Source organism: Lactuca virosa, chromosome 2 (assembly GCF_052849685.1).
Source record: "Lactuca virosa cultivar CGN04683 chromosome 2, Lactuca_virosa_CGN04683_v6, whole genome shotgun sequence".
NCBI lineage: Eukaryota > Viridiplantae > Streptophyta > Magnoliopsida > Asterales > Asteraceae > Lactuca > Lactuca virosa.
Window position 1 is genome coordinate 43,520,072 of NC_136427.1, and position 24,987 is coordinate 43,545,058.

At 33.1% G+C, this 24,987-nt stretch overlaps 1 protein-coding gene across 1 annotated transcript; it reads right to left on the minus strand.

Moving 5' to 3' along the window:
• Positions 1–23,241: 23,241 nt before the first annotated feature.
• On the minus strand, positions 23,242–23,838 carry LOC145157408 (uncharacterized). The gene is made up of 2 exons (XM_079076451.1): positions 23,806–23,838; positions 23,242–23,757 (listed from the first exon to the last, which is right to left on the minus strand). Exons 1-2 carry the CDS (start codon positions 23,836–23,838, stop codon positions 23,242–23,244), a joined length of 549 nt encoding a protein of 182 aa, XP_078932577.1.
• Between the last annotated feature and the right edge of the window lie 1,149 nt (positions 23,839–24,987).

Genomic DNA, 24,987 nt, shown 5'->3' on the forward strand with positions numbered 1-24,987 from the left:
GCACAGAAATTAGTCGACTGTCAATAACATTGATATTCAAGATGTAATACGTTTGGGAAAAAAATGACCTTGGAGTAGGTCTTACATCATATCCGAAGTAGAAAAGTTTTGACAGCATAAAGGCCTAACTACAAGTACTTAAAGTACAGGGGTAGTTACTTAGAAAAGTGGTACTTAGAGCATAGATAGGAAGACTATTCTTTCAACCAAGGAAGAAAGGTAGAATATCTCCTACTGGTGATGGTTATCCCTTGGGTGAACCCTTAGTTCAGCCAGCTGACGCTCCATATCCAGTAGGTACCTTTCGTACACCCTTTGGCGTACTCGGAGCTCTATGACTTCAGCTCGAGTTTCAGCTAGCTCTTGCTGCATGGTCTCATGGTCTCCCCTAGATCTCTCACGAGCATCTTCCAGACGAATGGTGCAGATGGTATGCATTCTCGCATTGGTTTCAACTTCCGTGATTCGATGGAGAGTTGTCCTGCCCTGAATCTCGTTTTGGGCCACTCTGCGGACCAGAATTGGCAAGACTCTGTCTGCTGAGCCTCCTTCGCTCAGGTCATAAAAGCTTTGGTCTCCGTCGAATGGTATGGGCTGATACTGTTCTTGACTCCATGTTTCCAAGCTTTCCACCCACGGAGGCGTCGGGCCTTGAAAGGCCGGACGAAGGTTAGGATTTGGGACAGGAGCCACCGGGGGTAGTTTCTCAACTTCAGGCTCGGAGTCAGAACCATCTGCAAAGCCTTCAGCCTGGTGATCATCCATAGGGATTTGGTGATCATTTTCTGGCTTTGCTTCAAACCCTCCTCCATTACCTTGGTTAGGGAAGTACAAGTCGCCGTGGGGATGGAATCCAGCCATGTTTTCTACGCGAAAAAAGGGATATAAGAATTAAGCACATAAGTAATTTATAGTAACACTAAATACTCCTATAGTTATTTTAGGTTTATGTTCTGTTCTAAGGTTTTCATTGTGGTATTGTTGGTAAGTTTTTAGACTTGTTGCAATCTCACAACCACACTTAGGCACATGCTAGTCAATCCTCGGATAATATAGTTGATCAGGCTATATCTTCCCAGATTTGACTATATGTGTGTAAGTCTACTTGTGCTGCCCAACAATCGTAATACTTTTGTTCTGTCCTAGTGACACTGATTTTAGTATGAATGCAGGTATGTATACTTGGTTAAATATTTTATTATTTAAAAGTATAAACTCTTTAGCAGAGTATTTTTAAATCCCGTTGTGTTTATAGTTCGTATATCTTTTATGGGTTGATATACTCGATTCACTATAAACAATGCTCTGATACCAATCTGTCACACCCCAAAACCGGAACGGCGGAATCGTTCGGGGGTGGAGGACGTCATGTTCAGTATCACAACAATGAATAGTAGTATACAAGCAACAACATCATCCATTGCATTATTAATATAATTTTAATACAAGTGTGTTCTGTCAAGTTAATAGACACCAAAAATATAAATCAAAATAAAAGATGAGTCTTCAACGAGCTCCATCTTCTCAAAACCTGGCACCGGTACCTGTCTACTGGTGACCTGAGAATACAAGTTATTTTGAAAGATTTTATCAGCTTTAAAGCTGGTGAGATCATAAGTATTTTAGTGTTTGTGTTTGTATGAAAGTGTTTGTAAGTGTGTGATGTACAAGTTTGTAAATGTTTGTAAAGGTTTGTAAGTGTTTGAACTTTCCTAGAAAAACCTATGTTTTCTACTAAAAGTAGCCTTCTACCAAGGCATCAACTGTTTGTATGTAAGACTCTTGTAAGAGTATGTATTTTCCCAAATCTGACTATCATTAACCAAAAATATAGTTTTTACATTACTGTTCATTGTGTGAAGATCAGAAAGTGAATGCAATGGGGAAATAAAATAGTACTGTAGTGTTGTATTAAGTAACTACTGCTGTACTAACTACCTTAAACCAATTGTTATTTAAAGTACCATGTGATCGGCCTGTACCATACTACCGACTAGAAACACGACGATGTAAGACGTCGGAAGAAATGACGTTTTGGCACCCGTAGACTTGCAAGTCCCACTGTAGCGAGCAGCAAGGTGTAGGATAGTCAATCCAGTATAGATCTATACACAAACTCAACGCTCTCCACTTAAGGAGATTTTGGATACAAAACGAGCCATGACAGGTGATGTCATGCCCCGTTACGTGGCTCACATAACTGTAGTAGTATTCTTGTATATGTATGGTGTGTACTAGCTGTATTGTGTTTTCTCTCCCTATCTAGTATGTATGTATGTTCTCTCTGTTGTTCTTAATAGTATGTTCCTTTGTATAATGTATAGTATGTACTAGCTGTATTGTAATGTATAGTATGTACTAGCTGTATTGTAATGTATAGTATGTACTAGCTGTATTGTGTGTTCTCTCTCTGTCTAGTATGTATGTATGAACTGATTCCTTGTGTGTTTCATTGTTCTACTAATAGTATTAGTAACTTCCTAAACTATGCCTATTATAGTTTACTAGTAATGTTGTTTGTATGTATGAACATGTTTGTATACCTTTGCTACCCAAAGGTATTGAATAGAAAGAAGGAACTTTTATATCTATATACATATACATAATATATAACTAGGATTCAAACGACCTTCGGACAAATAACCGATACCCTAAGTCCACCACCAAACAAGGAACAGGAGGTAAGGTGAGCTGTCAGTCCTAAGTCCTTTCAATCCTACTTATATAACTATATCTATATAGATACACATTTAACAGAATATAAGTTTAAAAGAGTTTAATAAAAGTATTTGACATGTAACAGAGTTTGATAAAAAGTATTTGACATGTAACAGAGTTTGTAAAAACAGTTTGAAGTAGTTTGTTTGATAACACAGTTTGAAAAGTAAGAAATCCACTTGTTTGGTAGTTATTAATCACATGTGATTGATATAATAACTATAATAGTTCAACTTGTATCGCCCCCATAAAAGCATTTAAAATCATTTAAAAGGTTGATTAAGGGGTATGAACTCACCTGTAGTGAGTGGTTTGGATGAACGGATGTTATAGGATGCTAAGTGTCAAGTGAAGACTTGAGCACACACAAGGATCCTAGTTAACATATAATAACACATATATGTATCCAATTAGTCATTTAACAACTAATTAATCAGGTAAAGACACCCTAAATCATGGAAAATACTTTGATTCAAGTGCTATAAGTACCAAGGATTGCATCTAAGGGTTGTAGGGCTTTGCTTTTGAGTTTATGGTCCAAGGGTAAACTCTTTATGAGTTTACGGTTTTGGGTTTACTGTCCCAATGGGTTTACGGCCGTAAACCCATGGTAACTTCTACCATTTTGTGTTTTAAGGTCTTATAAGTCATAAAGAAGCATCCTAACTTCAAGTCTAAGCCTTAGGAAGTGATTGTGGCACCATTGCACCACATTATAGAGTTTACGGCCCATGGACCATTTCTCCATGAGTTTACGGCCGTAAACTCTAATGGTTCTTGATCTTTTTGATTTTTAAGGTCCTAAACAATTCAAGGATGTGATCTAGACTAGTATCCAAGGCTTGGTAAGGGACTCGGGCTCACAATGGCCCTTTCATTAGGGTTTACGGTCCAAGAACATGTCTTGACCGTAAACACCTTTGATCTTGTGTTTCTTTGTGATTTCTAGTTGATTAACAAGTGTAACAAGCCTTATAACACACTAGGGTAAGAGTACTTACAATAAAGAAGCTTGTAAGGGTGTTTAAAGTCCAAGAACACTAGTGTGTGTTCTTGGTGTTCTTGGTGAAATGAAGAACACTTGAAGATCTACACAAATGGAATGATTTTATGGATGAAATCATGTAAGATCACTAGATTAAGGAAGAGAACAACTAATCAAGGAAGAAAACACTTACTTTCTTGAAGATTTTTAAGAAACTTTGGATGATACTTGAGAGAGAAATGGTTCTAGTCTTGAAAAGGTGAAAAAGTGATAAAAATGACTAAGTGTCATATTTATACTCCTTAGAGTTTACGGCCGTAAACACCATGTTTGGGCCGTAAACTCCAAACTCTTGGAGTTTTGAGACTTTATTGATGTACAATAAACCCTAGAGTATCCTCTCTCCAGTTATCTCTTGAAGTACTACGCTTTAAAACACTCAAACTGACTCCAAAAAGCTTAAAAGTTAGCAGAAACATTTCTGACTTCTATTGAAGTGAGTGGTTGTACAGAATAGAAATTTCGGGTTGTCACAAGATATGAATCCCCAATTTAGCACCCAATTGAGAAATTAGGGCTAGGATCCAACAACATTATTTACAATTCAGAAAAGGGATGTCGTAATATTAAATTAGGATCCACCATGAAAAACGAAAAGCACTTTAAGTATTAAATGAATTGAAATTCCTAGATTCTTTTGAGATTCATTAAACTTTTCAATGGCATGTTTAAATATCGATTATGCCCTTCAAGTTTGTGACTGGGATACCGAGGATCACAAACAAGGTGTGAATAACCATTCAAATGTGCTTGGTGCTCTCGATGCCATTTACCACCTAACCAATGTGCCGGTTAACCACACACGCTCCATTAGTCTATGATAAACATCGAGCCACCCTTTGCCACCCAAGCTAGTCCCAAATTAGTGTGCCGGTTAGCCACGCACGCACCACTAACGACTTGGCAAGGTGCAAAGTGCAATTTCATGGAATATCATACAATTTCACATTTTTCCTAAAGTAACTAAGATTGAGAATTTCATAAAAACATTTAGTTACTTTATTAATCATTATACATTTAATGAGGAATTAGTTGCCCTATCCTACCCGTTCGGCTAACAACCCTCCACTAATTAAGGAAACGGTGGGTGAGAGTGAACAGCCATTAAACTGCCATTTTATGGGCAGCAACCTTATGCCCCCCTTATAGATCGGCTTCGTGAATGAGGCCTACTAACGGTAAGACTAGCTTAATCTCATATATATATATATATATATATATATATATATATATATATATATATATTATTAATCTTATAATATTATAATAGTATAAGGGTTAAATTTAAAACTTGTAAAAATTCTAGGGTTTAGAAATTAAATATTTCAAAATTAAACTATTAATCCAAAATTTTAATTCCAAAACTTGAGGGCAAGTTTTTAAACTTTTCAAAACCTTCTAGATCAAATTACAAATAATTTAATTAAACAATTAATTAGTGAATATCTAAATTTGACCTAATCCCTTTCATGGCAAGATAACGCAATCAAATAATTCAAATAATTAAAGATTATCATATAAGGCAATAATTATCTAATTAATTTGCAATTATCTTCTATTTTGATAAGGATAATCATATCAGTATAATAAAAATCGGATTTTATTGATCCAAAACGTTTTTGGTAATTATCCCAATCAAAATATGGTCAAAATCCCGAAAGTTTTGCTCCCTGACACTCCGACTTGCCGAGTCACTCATTGGACTCGTCGAGTTCATCTGACTCATCGAGTTCATCTGGGGACTCGACGAGTTAATCTGTCAGAGGGCAGAATTTTTGATTTTGCAAGCAATGAATTATCAAACAAGGCATCAAATACATTAGAAAACAGCCTAGGCTCTAATGCTACTGATGGGTTTTGAGCATTACATCAATCCTATGGTGCACATGCAAACCCTAAAGCTTTGGATCTAGGTTTCTTTAATTGTACATGCAAATCATCTAAAACTTATAAACCCTAGATATAGCATACAAAAATTGAAATTAATAACTAATACAAGTTTAGATGATTACCTTTCAATTGAAGCTTGAAGATCCTCGACTTGAGAGCTTAGTATCACAAATGTAATACCTCTAATCGATCACAAACACCAAGGCAATTGGAAGAGTGTATGAGAGAGAGGAGGGAGGTGATTTTTGGCTTTAGCAATCCTTCTAGGGTTAGGTGTAGCCGAAAATATGATGCATAGGGTCCCTTTATATAGGTGAGGAGTTAGGGTTTCAGTCAAACACTTATCCGGTTGCTTAGGCTCTAAGCAGCCCATAAGATCCTTCTGGAATCCTACCTTGGACGAATTCTTAAGGCCTTATCCATAAGAATTCGTCCACCCTATTATTAGGGTTTCCTCAGCCTACTTTGCTACTATCCAATAATTACAATATCATTCCCCTAGGTTTTAATTAATATCTTTTGATCACAAAATTAATTTCGTAATTAATTCTTGACCAATATTAACTAACCAATATGATTTCTCTTTTAATATATTATTCATATAATATATTAATAAACCATAATAACCTCTTTCTCTTTAATTCATCCAGTCAAGTTGCTCTGGTGAAGGCAACCCAAAAGGACTATGCTACAACCGGGTCAAGTACATACCATATATAGTTATGGGCTTAGACACCTAATCCAACAAATACATATGACAAAAGTAATTAACGTGATGTTGTGACGCCCCATCCTCAAAACCTTTTTATTACCTGTTTACTAATTTAATTCCTGAGAATACAATTAGTTTTGAAAAAGTGTCAACAATTAAGTTGGTGAGTTCATAAGAGTGTTGTATGAGAAAAATCGGTAACTTTTCCTTGTAAAATGATAGAGTACGCTTTCAGACTATCCAATATTTTCTTTAAAAATAAGCTGTAAGTCTTAACCCTTAAGACCAAAAATGTAAGTAGTGTTGTACTGGAAAATAGTATCATGTAGTTTTATCATTATATAAAACCATTTGAATGTATGTTAGCCTCGTAAACCAAATGTATTATTAATACCCCATGTAAGTTATTATAACCGTGCTAAAAGACATAGATGGCCTGTTACGACGTTCTTCGGGCGTCAGAATGTTAAACATTTCTCACCCTAGACCTGCCGGTCCAACTGTAGCTAGCAGCTTAGGTGCGGGATTGTCAGTCCCGTATAGATCTATACACAAGTGTCGCGCTCTCTTACCGAGACTCTGGTTATAATTCAGGACTTTAGTATGTACTCAGGTAGGTACGGTGAAGACTATGTCTCACAAAATTGTATTAACAGGTTTACATATAGTGTAATGAAAACCCTTTAATAAGTGGTAATATTACCTTTCCATAGTAATTACATAGTGTAAAATAATTATATCTTTAAATAATTATTTGTTCGCCCTAAAATGGTGAAATAGTGTTAGTGACCCATAAACTACACCCATTATAGTTTATCATAAATGTTTTCTTGTGTACATATATATATAATATATATATATATATATATATATATATATATATATATATATATATATATATATATATATATAAGTTAACATGTTTAGATGGTTTAAAGGATTATATCATATAATTTACATCTAATATAGGTATAAGAACATTTAGTACGATAAAGCCAATTTTCTAGTTTTTGGCCCTTTTTAAACGACATTTACCGGTAATTAGTAAAATATAACTTTGTAAAACTTATTTTTACCTTTTTGGGATATTTAACTCAAGTTAACTTTATATGTTTGAAACAATATATTTTTAGTCAAAACCCACAAAAATGGTGTCATAAACTAGTTATGACCATTTTTGCTAGAAAACTTATTTTTTTTTCATAAAACCCTATTCTTCATAGTTTTGTGGTTATAACTTATTCTGAAGAAACATATAGCATGTTTAAGTTTGTTTTTCTTAGTTTTTTATTTCATAACTAACAAACCACATATAAATATTCAAGTAACTAGTAATAAACTCATTTCAAGCAAATAATACTTTATATACAAAATAGAGATAAATCATGCATAATAATTTGTATTAATATACCATTTCACTTGTATTCCCCCCTTAAAACATGAAGATCTCGAAAATATAGGGTATGAACTCACCTTGAGTGTGTTTGTGGTTGGATAAAGAGATGAAGATGAAGGTCTTCAAGCTTAGAACACTTGAAGGTTGTTGAAGAACACTTGAAGATGGTATTATCCTATGGATTTTAACACATGTTAATGTGTGTAAAAGTCACAAAACTAGTATGTATGTGTGTGACATCACTAGATTAACAAGGAAATGCTTACCAAAAATCTAAGAACCAACTTGGAAGAATTAATCTTTGGAATATTGGAGCTTGTTCTTGAGAGAAAATGGAGAAGAGTGAAGATGATGAGGTGAGGGAAGGCCCTCTTGGCCGCAACTTTTATGGGGGTGGGGGTAGGAGGGGTGGGTGGGGGTTGGGGGTGTTACATGGTTACATGTTGGGTACTGCTTGGTTATTTGTTGGATAAAATTTTTGTTGGGAAAAGATGGTGCATGTCTTATCTAGTTAGTACTTCCATAACTCCCAAAGTCAACTCTCTCTTTTTTTTATAAAAAAATGGCATTTATATAAAAGGGTGTTAAGTTTTATAAAAAGAGTAATACTTTTATAAAGTGTGTGGTAAAATAATGTATTATTACTTAATTTGAATCATAAAAATTCAAATTGTTATAAAAACCTCAATATCATTAAAGATATTAGCACATTTGTGTTATGAATATTATTTTTGCCAAAATAATATATAATTGAATTATCAAATTTCGTGTCGTTAATCCTAAATAGGATTTTTATTCAATAATTGATGAAAAGCGACGTACTTTGTATTGATATTGGTAAGTTGTACATTAGGAATATTATGAACATAGTATTTATCCTAAATTTTTAATACTCGTCGAGTTGACTTGGTTGATGAAACATCCCAAAAATACAGTCTAAAAATTTCATTTTTAATTAATAATAAAACCATAGTCATCAAACGTCATATAAAAATCATAAACAATGTATCTCAAAATATCATAACAACTGTCAAATATATCAGAGTATAAACATCCTAGGTTGAACAAATGGTGTGTGCACTGCAATCATCCCGAGCTCCTCTTTTGAAAACCGAAGAACCTGAAACCAAAACTAAAAATTGGAAGCACGAAGCTTAGTGAGTCTCCCCAAACTACCACATACCATACACATAATCACATAACTTGGGCCTAGCCCACTGCATCGGGCCCCTCCCGGCATCAGACCGTAATCTGGTACACATATAAACATATCAACAATGTGTATAAAATAAACACCTAACATAAACATAACTTTGGGACTCCGCCCAGCTGCATCGGGACAAACCCGACATCATCTTACCGGGCATCGGGCCCCACTCGGCATCCGACCGCATCGGGCATTGGACCCCGTCCAGCATCGGGCTTGCCCCGGCATACATACAACACATCATAAACAAATAACATAAGCATATAACTTTCATCGGGCTTTCCCCGACATACAACATATCATATAACATATAAGCTAACATGCATCAGGCTTACCCTGGCATCGGACCGAAGCCCGAAACACATAACACCTAACATATAAGCTAACATGCATCAGGCTTACCCCATTATCAGACCGAAGCCCGAAACACATAACACATAACATGAATGAATCACAAAGATATCAAGCATACATATACTCTTCTAGGGACCGCCCCGACATTAGACCGTAGTCTGTAGCTACTAACAACTAAACGGGCCGACATTATGGCCTTAGACCCGTTCCTACTGGAAGAGACCTCACCTCATACTGCTAAAGTCCCGCTGACAAAACCCTAGCTGCTGGATGGCAGATTCCCGAATCTGTCGACATCAAAATGACACCCAATTAATAATTGGGTTCCAACACATATCCATAGATCCATGCTTGGGGTAAAAGACTACTTTACCCCTAACTTAGATTGACTCAAGCCCGAGGCCCAATCCAAGGGCCCAAAAGTCTAATAATGAACCAAGGCCCAACATTGGCCCATCTATGGCCCAATTTTCCAAATTGGGCCCAAACCCTCATATAGGCCTTACCCTAAAGCCCATTTAAATATTCTAGTCCATATGATTATTCTTGGATGGCCCATTATTGGCCCAATTACAAAAAACCCAATATGAAGGACCAACTCAGGCCGAAGTGAAATTAGGGTTTCACATAAAATGAGAATTAGGGTTAAGTGTTTCTCACTTAACCCATTAAGCACTTAATCCATTAAGTCCATTACTCTACTAGATAAATGATATGGTGTAGTTGGGCTTAATACATAATCCAATCCCAATGGCCCAAAATGCGGGTCCCGATAAGTCCAAGCCCATTATTCCAAAATTAGGGTTTTCTAAACCCTAATTAGGGTTTCCAACCCATTCATAGCCCAATAGGCCCAATAGCTAGGTCCTTAGATCAATTAGGGTTTATTAGGTCCATTAGGGTTTTATTAGGTCGATTAGGGTTTTAGTCCCTTTGTCCAAACATCCCGAACGAATCAAACACAACAAGCACACTGCCGCCCACCACGACGGCTGGTGGCGGCAGCCACCACCCTATGGTGGTGGTTTTGAGATTTCTTTTCATTATTCCGACACTATTACAGTTTACAACCCAAATCCCGGTAACACACACACTCACTAACATAAACACACACACACACAACCACCCTAGTGTTGGCCGACGGTGGTACATGGCGGCAGCCACCACCTCACGGTGGTGGCGGTGGGTCTTCCGGCCAAAAATTGCAAATAAAACATCACAAATGCTAAAAACAACGCATACACGCCCCTTGACACACACACACACATATCGTATTACAACAGAAAACACACACACCTGGTTGCAAAACTCGAACACAATCGTCCCTCCCCGGTGGCATGCGGCGGCGACGACGTTTGGCAGCAGCTCCCGGTAAAACAGCCGTGTGGCGGCGACAGTAGTGACGAGACCCAACATCATCCATTTCGACCAATATTCCCACAAGCACAATATCGATATCGGTGGTATTTCTCGGCTACACAAGACGTCCGAAGATAGGGGCTGTTGAAGAGGTGCCGACAGCAAGCCACCAGGTGGAACGATGGCGGTGAATGCAGTGGGGAACGGAGGTCGTGCCTCCACCGGAAAACGACCATAGTGGTCGTTACACACGCTTCATCCTGTCTTCACGGAGGTTGTGGTTTCATCCTTGGCTTCATCGGCGACAGAAGTGATGGTGGTGCAAGCAACGGTATCCGGCGGCGATGTGGTTGACAACGGCGGCTAGGGATGAGGGGCGATAAGGTGGCGACGGCTGGAGACGTTCCAAGGGTTGTGGCGGCTGGGGAAATGACGATCTAGGGTTTGGTTTAAGCAATGCAAAAGGAGGGACGGGATACATGGGGTTAAAGTCCCGCTCCAAGCAAATCTTTGCACAATTGACGAGTTTGGTCCCTCCCCATGAGAATCTTTTCAACCATGGTCTAAAATTTACCATTTGTACCCTGCTTTCTGAAATCCCTATCAAATCAAATCCTCAATTTACCCAACAGCCCTCGGTTTCCAAAATCTCTTCAAATTAAGTCCCAATATTTTACCAAGTAGTCCATGCCTTCATAAATAATTACGAAACTAATCTGAAACTTACACTTTAACCCCCGACTTCTAAAATAGTAGCAATTAACTCCTCGAGACCAACACCTTGCTATATAATTATTTATTTTAGGGCTACTATTCATTCATTAATTTGTTTATTTATTTAATAAATAAACGGGGTGTTAAAGTTGACTTGTTGACTTTGTTCGATTCGGAATTGACAGTTGTCACAATATGAACATTGACAAGGATGTAGAATGGGTTGGAGGTTTTCTGAAAGTAATGTACCTGAAGATACACAAGAATGTGACTTGGAAGTGATCAACCTAGAGGTTTTGTTGTTTAGGTCTTCAGCAGATTAGGAAAATGATGGTAAGTGAAGGAAAACTACTAGAGCTATGCAAAGGGCTTATGAAAATGATGCAACTTTGGTTAGTGAGCCTTTATATATTTTTCAAACTTTTAATTCATCTAAGGCCTTTAAGAGCAAGCTAAAAGAAGGTCGTGATGAACCAAGCAGTACTTGCATTGAGTTCATTAGAGAGTAAATTTTGAAGAAGATTGTCAAAGTTGACAAGGAAATTCAGAAAGTTGTAGGTCCTTTGACTCCTACAGCTAAAAAAATATTGGATAAGATAAAGAGTAAGGCAGAACAATATATTGCAACATTTTATGGTGATGGAAAATATCAAGTTGTTAGACCTTTATGGATATAGGTCAACAAAGTTGCACGTGCCAAAGGTGGTAATTGATAGGAACATTGGGCAAACATGGTGTGGCTGCTATTTGGGACATGGGTAGGAATAACAAGGATGTGGGTATCCCAAAATCATTTGTCTATCCAAGTTACTGGTTATCAAGCGAGAAAGATACATTCTTTTAAAGTTAGTCCAATCAATGGAAGGTCCATGTGGGAGAAGTCAACTATACTAACAACGTTTTACCTCCAAAACATCATGTTCCAATAGGAAGACTAAAGAAGAAGAGAACAATATCAGTTGTAGAAAATTAGGACTATATTAGAGGAAACACAACATCGAGAGTCTATAGATCAATAATCTGTAACAAGCGTAACAATGTTGGTCACAATGCAAGAACTTGCAAAGGGCAAAGACCAGCAGTTGGTGGTGGTGGTGGACAGTCAAAAGCCAAAGGAAAAGGGAAAGGGAATGCAATAAATTGATGGTTTGTAATAGGGATAGTATTTTGCTACTTTTAATATCAATGGATTGTCTTATGTTGCTACTTTTAATAGGGCAAATATTTTGGTACATTATTTATGAATAGTTTGTAACAGGGCTAGTATTTTGCTACTTGTTTTGGCCAATATGTTTGACACTTCTGAATGAACTAGTTTGTAATAACTAATCCTCATTGCCCTGTAATAGTTTGGTACAAATTAATGGAATGTTTTCTTCTTATGATGCACTATTGCTACCTGTTTTGGTCAAAATGTTGCTTATACGTCACTTTAAAACATAATCAATACAACACAAAACCATTTTCATTGACCTTAAAGAACATAACCATTTGCATTACAAATACTTAGACAACCTAACCATTACAGAAGAAGATATCATTACATTCACTACTACCACCTAACCATTACAAAAGACTTTACCATTACAATAACAACTAATCTTCACCTTACAACTCGTACAAAAGTATCACCAAGAACAATACCCAACTAATAAATAAACATTTCTTCAAGATTAGACTTTCTTTTTCAGCTTCTTGTTCAACCTCACAAGCCATGAGATTGTCAAACCATCACCGTGATCCTTTTCATCATCATCATCTACCCAAGCAATAAATCCTTTATGTGGTCCCTGTCAATTTCAAAAGCCATAATTACAATACCCATAATCGCATACAATGTAATCTACAACTAGGGTTACGATTACAAAATTCTCAAATACATAATACCTTACTTGGACATGCGTAAAAGGGTCTTCTTGGATTATTGTTAGTAGTTGAAGTCTGAATTACAACAACACGCCCACAATCACATTTAACCATTCCTAATTTGAAGGAGAGAAGGTGTAACCGATCAACGATGTAGAAATTGAAAGAAACTCAAAATTAGGGTCGATCCTGATGAAAAAACGAGTATATGAAGATCGTTGGCAATGGTAAATGACTATTATACCCCCAACATGCAAAGAACATGGGGTGTCTAACAGAAACAATTGACGGATTGTTAATATATGGACTAGGCGCGTGACATAATTAAAACATGAGGATAGTCCAAGTTAGAACAAACTCAAGCCAGTTCAGACTGACTTATGCATGATGATTTGCACTCACATGTCAAATGATTATTTCTTAACAAAGCTATCTCACGTGCTTCTTAACGAAGCGTGATTTGCGTATCAATGAATAGTTAAATACTTTTTCATATATGAATACTTATTCATATATGAATAAAATTTGTTTCGTCCTCCCGGTACGCTGGAGCGTTTAAGCGACAGATTCGAAATGAGTTATCTTGATTCATTCCTACGTTCTCAACCATTTTTTCTCATTTGAGCCCTCCTCTAAAGTAGGTTTCAATTAATAATAAAAAGGTTATGAATAGGGGAATCAATCTCAGCCACACATTTTTTTGCGGCAAAATAATTGGTCGTACTGGCGGAAAGCGGCAATGGTATACATGTGTGTTTTTAAACAAAACATATTTCCTTAAACTATGATAATCATTACCTTAATATATACAAAAACATAGTTTTTTTTCTTTCTTTATTTAATTTTTAAAGAGCTTTTTTTTATCGAAAAACAGTTTTAAATATATCAAAATTCGTAATTTTTATTCTCTATAAATAAACATCTATATTGATATAGTTTTAAGATAATACAAAAAAGGGTAAATTACACGGATTATCCTTGTGGTTTAGGGTAATCTACGTGTTTGGTCCCTAACAACTATTTATAACTCGGACCGTCCCTAATATATGTTTTTATTGCGTGATTGGTTCCCGCCACACTTAAAAAGACGCTATTACCCTTATATATATATATATATATATATATATATATATATATATATATATATATATATATACACACTTATAGACACTGCTTGCCAATAGGGATTGAGTGACCTTGAACTATTCAAGAACTTGTGGGTTAGGGAGAACAACTGGAGGAGGTGGAGGAGGTGAAGTATGATTTCCAGTCCCATTAATGCAAAACAAAGGGATTAATCTTTCACCTTCATTGCCATTTGGGATATCGTCTTCATTAGGATAGCTTTATCCAAAAGGATAAGGAAGACCATAGTTGTCATAACTAGACATCTATGAGGGAGAAATTCAAGTTTAGTTGATTTAAGTCCTTAATATAACACCCAATATGAAATATTAAGGCTAGGACCCAACACAATATTTTATAACTTGGAATAGGGATGCCGTAATCCAAGCTACAAAATTTTTGAAGGCAGGTAAATGACGATTTACCAATTTCCACCATGAAAAACGAAATTTAACATTAGGTTTTAAATGAATTGAAACTCCTAGATCTTTAGAGATTCATTGAACTATTTAATGGCATGTTTAAATCTCGATTGTGCCCTTCAAGTTTGTGACTGGGACGTCGAGGATCACAAAAAAGGAGTGAATAACCATATAAATTAACTTGGTACACTTAATGTTACAACCACCTAATGAATGTGCCGGTTAACCACAGACGCTCCATTGATATATGATTAACATTAAGCTACCCTTTGCCACACATTGTCAGTCCCATATTAGTGTGCCGGTTAACCACACACACGCCACTAACGACTTAACAAGGTGCAAAGTGTAATTTCATGGGTTAGCACCAAATTCTTATTTTCCTAAAGTAACTAAGATTGAGAATTTAATAAAGTTTAGTTACTTTATATTTATCATTATACTTTTAATGAAGGGAAAATTAATGTCCTGTCCTACCCGTTCGGCTAACGACCCTCCACCAGTCAAGGAAGCGGTAGGTGAGAGTGGACATCCATTAAACTGCCATTTTATAGGCAGTAACCTTATACCCCCTTATAGACCGGCTTCGTGAATGAGGCCTACTAACGGTAAGACTGACTTACTCTTATACATATGTATAAATATTAAACCTGTAATATTATAATAGTATAAGGGTTGAATTTTAAACTTTTAAAATTCTAAGGGTTTAATTTGGAATTAAAGTATTCATGGAGGGAAAGTTTACAAATTCCAAAACTTGAGGGCAAATTTTGAACAATTCAAAAACTTTTGGTTTCCTTAACTTATGAATTTAAAGTAGTTTAATGAAAAAAATCTCCAAGTTCTATAACTTGAGAACAAGTTATGGAAGACTTTAAAAAAATTTAAAAATGAGACTCTTCATTTTCATAACTTATGGAAATTTCATGAGTTTTAAAATTCATAAATGAGCTTTTCATATAACTTGAGGACAAGTTACAAAAACTCATATTATGAACAACATTTAGATCAATTTGAATCGAAAACCAATTATCACATAAATTTTCTATTAATCTAAACTAACTCATAAGAACAAGATAATTCATATCATCAATCTTCAAGAAATTAGCATAAACATATAAACTAATACAAATCTTGAAATTATGACAATTATCTTTTAATTGGATGAGAATCATCATTACCATAACAACAAAATCAAATTTTATGAACAAAACACTTTGTGGTAATGATTCTAATCCAAAACAGGCCAAAAAAAACTCGAATATATGCTGTCAGGGGCTCCAACTCGCCGAGTGCAAGAACCAACTCGACAAGTTGGATGAGTTTACACATGGACTCGTCGAGTCCCCTATCCAGACACCAAAAGATTTGTTTTTTTTTCAGCTTTTTTCAGCGAGTAGCATCAAATATAATTTGAAAACAACCTGTCTCTGATACCACTGTTGGGTTTTAGTGTACTACAACATCCTATGGTGCACATACAACCCTAAAAACTTTGGATCTATGTTTTCTCTAATTATACATGCATATGGTTTCCAAAGCTTTAAGCCTACAACTAGCATATAAAATAACATATGTATAATAAGACAAGTTTTAGACATACCTCTTGATGTTGTTGATGTTGCTATGAATACTTTGGCCTTTAAGAACTTAGTGCCCCAAGTGTTGCACCTCAAATGGAATCACAACTCACCTAGGACAAAGGTGACTCTTGAGAGAGAATTTCCATGCACCAAAAACACCTCATGAACTCCAAGAATATGTGTGTAGGCGTTTTTTGGCTAAGGAGTACATATTTATATGTTGGATTCCAAAGGTCATGGGTATAACCCAAATCCATACCCATGGATTTATGATCCATGGTTCATGTGGTCCAACTCATTATGTATCCATACATAATCTTAGTCCAATATGGACCATAAGCCCAACACATATAAATATAACCAATTACCATAATTAGTCCCCATAGATTTAATTAGTCTCCTTTGATCACTAAATTAATTCTAAATTAATTCTTGATCAATACCAATTAAAACATATGATTTCATATTGATATATTAGAACTTATAATATATTAATATAAATCATATATAACCTTCTCTCAAGAGTCCATCCTAACAAATTGTCCTGGTGTTATGCAACCCAAATGGACCATGCTACTCTCGGATCGAGTACATACCAATAATAGTTATGGGCTTAGACACCTAATCCAACATTATATTCATATATGAATAAAACAATTATCATATTTTTGTTAAGTTAATTTGTTATTATTATATAAATAAATAGTATGTTAATAAAAGACAAAGTGTTTTGAAAATTCAAACTACTTATTTATATATGAATAGAAAATGAACCGTAACAAAATTCTGATAAATATGTTATTCACATATGAATATAACTTGTGAGTAGAGCTAATACACGTTTTATTCATATGTCAATATAATATGTGACGATAGCTGATGTAAAAAATATATTTTAGCTAAATTTTATTTTATAATATGTCAATATTTATATATGAATGATACTTAAATTTTGATTAAAATTAACTGAATAACGAATGTACTGTTTATTCGTATATGAATGATACTTAAATGGATTATTCATAAATGAATAACGAATATACTGTAATAACATTTTGATACACTTTTATTTAAATATGAATAAGAATGTATTTTGGGTAAGAAAAAAGTTTATTAAATGTTATATTCATATATGAATGATACTTAACCTGTAAAAAAAATTAAACATATTTTTTATTTATATGTGAATAACGAATGCACTGTAATAAAAATTTGATGCATTTTTATTTACTAATTAATAATGATAGCTGAAACAACAAATAAAAAAATTATTTTATATTAAAACTATATCAATATGGATGTTTATTTATAGAGAATAAAAAGTTATGAATTTTGATATATTTAAAATCATTTTTCGATAAAAAGAGCTTCTTAAAAATTAAAAAACCAAAAAAACTATGTTTTTATATATTTTAAAGTAATGATTAACATAAACATATTAATACTTTGGAAACACATGTATATATTTTTCCATTTCCGTCGGTACGATAAAGTATTTCACTGCAAAAATAAATGTATTGTTTAGATTGATTATGCATTCTCAACCTTTTTTCCTCAATTAAGATTATATATATATATATATATATATATATATATATATATATATATATATATATATATATATATATATATATATATATGGGAACTCAAAAAATTATAGGAATGAACAAATCTTGAATTTTTTTTCATTAAATTAGATGGTTTAGATCTAATGTTAAAAATGATTAAACTTCATAAATAAGATGGCTATTTATGTAAGTATATGGGGTTATTAGATAAAAGTTGAATGGCAATAAATTAATGAGATTTAAATTTAACGTTATTCCAACTCCGGTGAATCATCGAACGCACCAAACTCTCGCCACCGCCAAGACACGTGTCGGCATTACAACCACTAGGTTTGTTTATTTTTTACTAGTTTTATAACCCGTGGGAACCACGATTATAAAATTAATTAAACTCTTTAGTAAAAATTTATAATTATTAATCAATTATTTTAAATAAGTCATTTTAAATAAATTATTAATTAAGAGATATATCAAAATTTTAAAGTCATTATAACTTCATATTTAACATATAATTAGAAATATAAATTTGAATTTTGAAATAAGTTGTCTAATTTATCTATATGACATATGACATAACAGTAATGACGAGTTGTATTAGAGTGACATTTGTCAAAAGAATATTAAAACTATTCATTTATTAGAATTAGAATAGGGATTTCGTTTTTAGTTAATAACTGTTTTTTCGTTGAAAAAATAAATTATGAGAAAATCAGGTTTTTAAAATTAAATTTTCTAGAAAATCAGCACAATCATGAACATATGAAAAGAAAATATTTCTTTAGTTTTTAATTTTTATAAAAAAATTAATAAAAAAAATTCTCAAAAAATTATAAACTTTTAAGTAATACATCTAGTCACTATACTAATGACTTTGTAAAAAGAAATTTAAGAAAATAAGTTTGTTTACATACGAAACTTTATTTTAAAATATTATAAGTTTAAAAAATATATTGAACATGATATGATGAAAAATAGAATAATTCAAAGTCTTTATGATTTAAAAATATTATGATTCATTACGTTTATGATCCTTAATTTGTTATAATGTAAAAATACTTTGTACATATATTTAATGTTCCTTAATTATTATATATTATATAATTCAAAGTTAAATGATTAAAAAAATAGAATGATCTAAATGCTATATTAAACAAAAAAAATATTTAATTTAAAATATTATGATCCAAAATAATAATGATTAAAAAATAGGATAATCCAAAATACTATGATTTGAAATGATATAATCCAAAATATTATGATTCAAAACTTTATGAGCCAAAATGATACGATCCAAAGTTTTATGATCAGAAAATGTATGATCCATAATATCAATATGATTCATAACTTTTTATAATTATTAAACATCAAACACACAACCAATATTTAAATAAAAAAAAACAAAAAAAAAAACAAGAAATTTCAAAGGCGTAGTAAAGTTGTTAAAAAATAAAATAAAATACTCGAAAAAAATAATAAAAGGAAAAATAATAATAAATAAATAAATAAATAAATAGAAAACGAGAAAAAGAAACAGAAAAAACAAAACCGAGTATATATGCCTTTAAAAAGGTTTTTTTAATGTTTTTTTAAAAGATTAAAAAAAACTAAAAGAAAAATAAAAACTCGTTTAAATGATGTTTAATGGACGTTAATCACACGTTATTATTTTCTAGTGTTCGTATTACGTTCGACGGACATGCGTCACATACAAAAGTGTCACGAACTAATAATTACATTTGACGTTTTTGCCATTGACGAACTAAGTGGTGGAGAATTGTCATCGTGGTTAATACAATTTTTTTTTGGGTTTTTACCGGATCACGACCTCATACATAGGGTCCGGATCCAGTATGAACCGAAATAATGTTATGAACTGTAATGATAATTTTTCACCACCCATTTCGTTAAGTGCACAAGCGCTAAACGCATTTAGTTGGCCGTGATGTGTTCGCATGCGGCACACGTCGGTAGAACGTAATAGAGACTCAAGGAAATAATTATATACGACGAATATCCATGAAATTTCATTTAAATGAGTTTTTCTTTTCTTTTTCGTTATTTTTCATTTTTTTTATTTTTTTTTAAATAATTTAATTTTTTTAGATAAACATATAGTTTGAGATTTTTTTTTCAGTTTTTATAAAAAAAAGTGTACATTTTCTTTATTCTTTATTTTTTATTATTTATAAAAAATAAAAATAAATTTTTTTAGATCAATATATATACTCGGTTTTACAGTGTTTCTATTTTTTTTTGTTTTTTTTGTTCTTTATTATTATTTTTATTTTTTATTTTTTGATTTTTTTAAACATCTTTAGTACGCCTTTAAAGTTTCTTGTAGTTTTTTAGTTTTTTGTTTCTAATTTTTTTTCACCTTTTGAGTTCTTTGAATTAATATCGATTTGAGTTTTAGATGTTTAACAACTATAAGTTTTTTTGAATGATATTATGAATAATATATTTTTGAATAATGGTATTTTGGATCTTAGCAGTTTTTAATCATATGATTTGGATTATAATATATGGAATTAAACAAAGTTTTGTTAAATACAACATTTAAATCATTATATTTTAATTATTTAATTTTAAATTATAAAAGATATAATAATTAGGGTTCATAAAATATTTGAATCAAAATATTTTTATATTATAACAAATTAAGGATCATAAATATATTGAAGTATAATATTTTTGAATCATAAATATTTTGAATCATCCCATATTGGATCATATATATGATATATAATAACCTTTAAAAGAATTTTTTATTTGAAAAACGAAAACTAGTACTTCTTATTTTTTATAAAAAGTTAGAATCATTTATACAAAATGCTCATATCCTTAACAATAATATTTTTGAAAATTCTTTTTTATAAGCCCAATAAAATATTATTCGAATAACTCTGCCATTTGTTTTTTTGAAAATGGATAAAAAAATTCTTATATTTTATAAAAACAAATATATCTTAAAATTAAAACAAAAACACTTCATCAACTTATGTTTTTTTTTAATCTTTGTACAAATCACTATTATATTGAGTAGAAGTATTTCTTAAATTTATAAAAAATTTGGAGAATTGTTTTTTTAGGTTTTTTTTACAAAAATTATAATTTAGAAACATTTTTTTTTTAATTTTCATTATTGTGCTTGTTTTGTAGCAAATTAAATTTTAACAATCTTAGTTTTTCAGATTTTTTATAAAGAAAAAAAAAGTATGGCCGAAATACGAAATATGTGGAAAAAAAGCCACCATGTAACACTTGTCATGCTGGGTAGGGGTATGTGTCAGCGTCTGTAGAGGCAACGTTGTTGAAATTTATTTTTCTTTCAACCCTTTATCTTTTGTCACTTGTATCATTCAAAAAATTAACCTTTCACGAAAATTACCAAAATCTCACAATTAATTACCAAAATATCATATCATCTTGTGATATTTTAACGATAAACAAAATCAAATCTTGACCATTTATTTTTTCAATCTTAGGCCCAAAAATTATCATCTTGGTATATATATATATATATATATATATATATATATATATATATATATATATATATATATATATATATATATATGTGTGTGTATGTATTCAAAATCACATATATTTATAAACGTTAAAATGTGAAATAATGAAATGGATAATAGGTTCCGATAGTGAACATGCATGTATGTATGTGGGTATTGCATATAATTAGGTAAATATAAAGTAGTTTATGTATAATAAAGATGTGAAAATATGAAGAAAAAAACAACTTTGAAGCTTAAAAATGAAAAATAAGAGAATGTGTTGCTAATATGTAGGTGATTAGCGAAAAATAACTATTTAACTACGTTCGGAAAGTGGTTTCAATATAAAAAATAAGAGGCTTATTATTATTATTATTATTGTTATTATTATTATTATGTTATCTTATTGCATGTATATGTGTCTATGTATGCGTGCATGTGTGTATGTGTATGTGTAACGATGGATTACCGACAATATAACGATGGATTATTTATTTTTCATTTTTGAAGCTGCAAACGTCATTTTTTTCTTTATTTTTCACATATTAGTACCCATTATTTACTTTATTTTCAATAAATTACAACTAATATTTACATACGTACAAGCATGTGTATGTCTATGTACGTGTACTTATATAGTGATAATAGAGTTGTGAGTGTGCATGTTAGTTATGATAGTGCACACTATTGTATAATTGAGTTACAAAAAACATGAAGTTTGGAAACTGTGTTAATAATGATAATAGTACTAGTACTAATAATATTATTGACGACGACGACGATGTAAATTGGTTTAAAAAAAATGGAAACAACTTTTTACTACACGAGGCCATAGCCCAAGTGGAATGTACCCCTCCATCGGATAATAGTGTTCCACTCTTAACCAAATAAATGGAAACAACGTTTTACTAGATGAGGATTGGTGATTAACATAATCTCTTCTTTAATTCCACATAAGTACTTCTTACTTTTCGTTCCAAGTGTAGGTAATTCGTTTCCGAATCAAGGTTGTCAATCGAGCAGCGCTTGAAGAGAAGTCTTTGATGAACCATCGGTGGTATCATGTCAATCCTAGAAAACTTCGTACTTTTGTGGGATTCTTTGGCGTCTCCCATATCATAACAGCTTCAATATTTGTTGGGTTGACCATTATGTCATCTTGGATAACCATGTGACCCAAGAATTTAATTTCTTGAATTTAGAAATCACACTTGAAGAACTTTGCGTAAAGCTTCTTTTTCTTCTGGACTTCTAAAGCCTCTCGAAGATGTTTACCATGATCTTGATTGTTCTCCGAATAAATCAAAATATCATCAATGAACACTATTACTGATTTATGGATAAAAGGTTTACAAACTCGATGCATCGAATCCATGATTGTCGTTGGTGCATTTTGTTATCCTAAACGACATAACAATGAATTTGTATTGTGTATACCTTGTTCTAAAGGATGTCTTGTCAACATCTTGTTCTCCTATTTTCAACTAATGATAGTCTAACCTGAGATCAATCTTGGAAAAAAAGTCGCTCCCTGCAAATGATCGAAGAAGTCATCTATTTTGGGTAGTGGGTATCGGTTCTTTATCATTTCTTTGTTTAGCTCGCGATAATCAATACATATCCTCATCGCACCATATTTCTTCTTTACAAATAGTATTAGATCTCCCTTTGTACAATAATTTCTAATGTTGTGTCATTAACTCCTTTATTTCTGTAGGCGCTGAATGGTATGGTGCTTTTGGAATCGGCGTCGTGCCTTGCATTAAGTCAATTCTAAAATCTACTTTTTCTCTCTTGTAGTAATCCTGGTAGATCATCTGGAAATACCACTGGAAAATCGCACACCATTGGTATTTCAGCCATTGCCTTCTTTTCTTTCTTCACGTCAATCACATGGGCAAAGAATGTTGTACATCCTTTGCTAAGACATCTTCTGGCTTTCATCATTGTGATGATTCTAGACTTCACTCTATTCTTATCACCGCATACGACGAATGATTCTCCTCCAGGAGGATTGATGCGCACCATCTTTCTTCCACATAAGATGTCCGCAAGATTTTCTCCCAACCAATCCATTCCCAAAATGACATCGAACTCGTTTAACTCAAAGGGTAATAACTCTTTATATAATTTTTTCCCGTTCAAGTTGATGGTTACATTTTCTAACTTATTACTAACAGATACATCCCTACCACCAGCTACTTCTACTATTACTGGAGAATTTAGTCTATGTTGTGATAAACTAAGTTTTCTACCATATTTCATGCGAAGTAAAGTAGTGATCTGCTTCTAAATCAAATAAAATTTTGGCAAGAATTTGATTTAATAGGAATGTACCTGAAGCAAAAGCCATCTCTTCTTTGGCTTCATTGAGGGTCAATTGACAACTTCGACCCTTGGGTTTTGCTAATAGGATCTTCAGGGTGGGTTTCTTAGCTTCCAGGCATTCAACTTTCACGTGGCCCTCTTAGGGCCGATCCTAAGGATTTAAATATCCTCAATTGCCCTAGACGAGCTAGAAAAATGCCCTTTATTGCTATCATAACATTCTTAATTTTAAATAAATATATACTATAATAAAAAAAATTGGGCCCTGTGAAGCTGCCCACTTTGCCTCGCCCTCAATGCCCTCATGACCCCTCTTCTCCGTAGTTATAGAAAACTTTCCTATTATCGGCTAGTTCATAGAAACATGCCCTTCCTGGTTACATTTGTAACAGACAACACAGTCGCTAAAATGTCTCTTCTTGCACTAGTTGTACAATTTCCCTTCTTGGTTGCTCCCAGATTTGGTGTTGGTGTTTTGCTTTGAAAACTTCGTGTTGTGTTCGTTGTTTTTGGTGTTGTCATTGTTGTCGTTGTCTTCGTTATCATCGTCGTTGTTGTTTCCCAAGGAGCATTCAATCTTCCTCTTCTCGTCAACTTTATCTTTGTCGGCGTTCCTTCATTTGATCATGTTTTCAATAGACTTCGCAACCCAGATGGCTGCCTCAAGAGTAGGTTCCTAATGTACTAGCTCAAAGTATTCCCATGGTAGTCCCTTCGCATACCTATCGAATTTTGCTAGTTCATCGGGGACAATACTCAAAGCGAACTCCATATTCTCTATGAAAGCATTGGTATACTGATCAATGGACATGCTACCCTTCTTCAGTGTCAGGAATTGGTTCTCCAACTCCAACATATTTTGAGCTAAGCAAAACATGTGCTTGAAGTGTACCAGGAATTCTTCCCATCTCAATTGCAATTGCTTGTTAGGCCTGATTGTCTTTCACAATGTGTTCCACTAACGAACTGATGCAAATCTGAATTTGACGCACAAGGTAAGTGGTATGTATTTTTCCCGTGCAACCACATGTTATGCAGGCTAGATCTAATTCAAAAATCCAGTCCATAATTGCAATTGGATTCTCTTTCCCATTAAACGATGTTGGTTTGCAAGTCATAAAGTTATTATACTTGCATATGCTTCTGACTTCATCGTTCCTCCTGAGTTCTGGTCTATCTGCAGGAGGTGGC

Bases quoted from the DNA above. Each gene is read 5' to 3' on its own strand.
- LOC145157408 (XM_079076451.1), bottom strand. From the start codon at position 23,838: ATGAAGCCAAAGAAGAGATGGCTTTTGCTTCAG. The intron at 23,758-23,805 runs GTACATTCCTAT...TATTTGATTTAG, and splicing joins AGAGATGGCTTTTGCTTCAG to AAGCAGATCACTACTTTACT.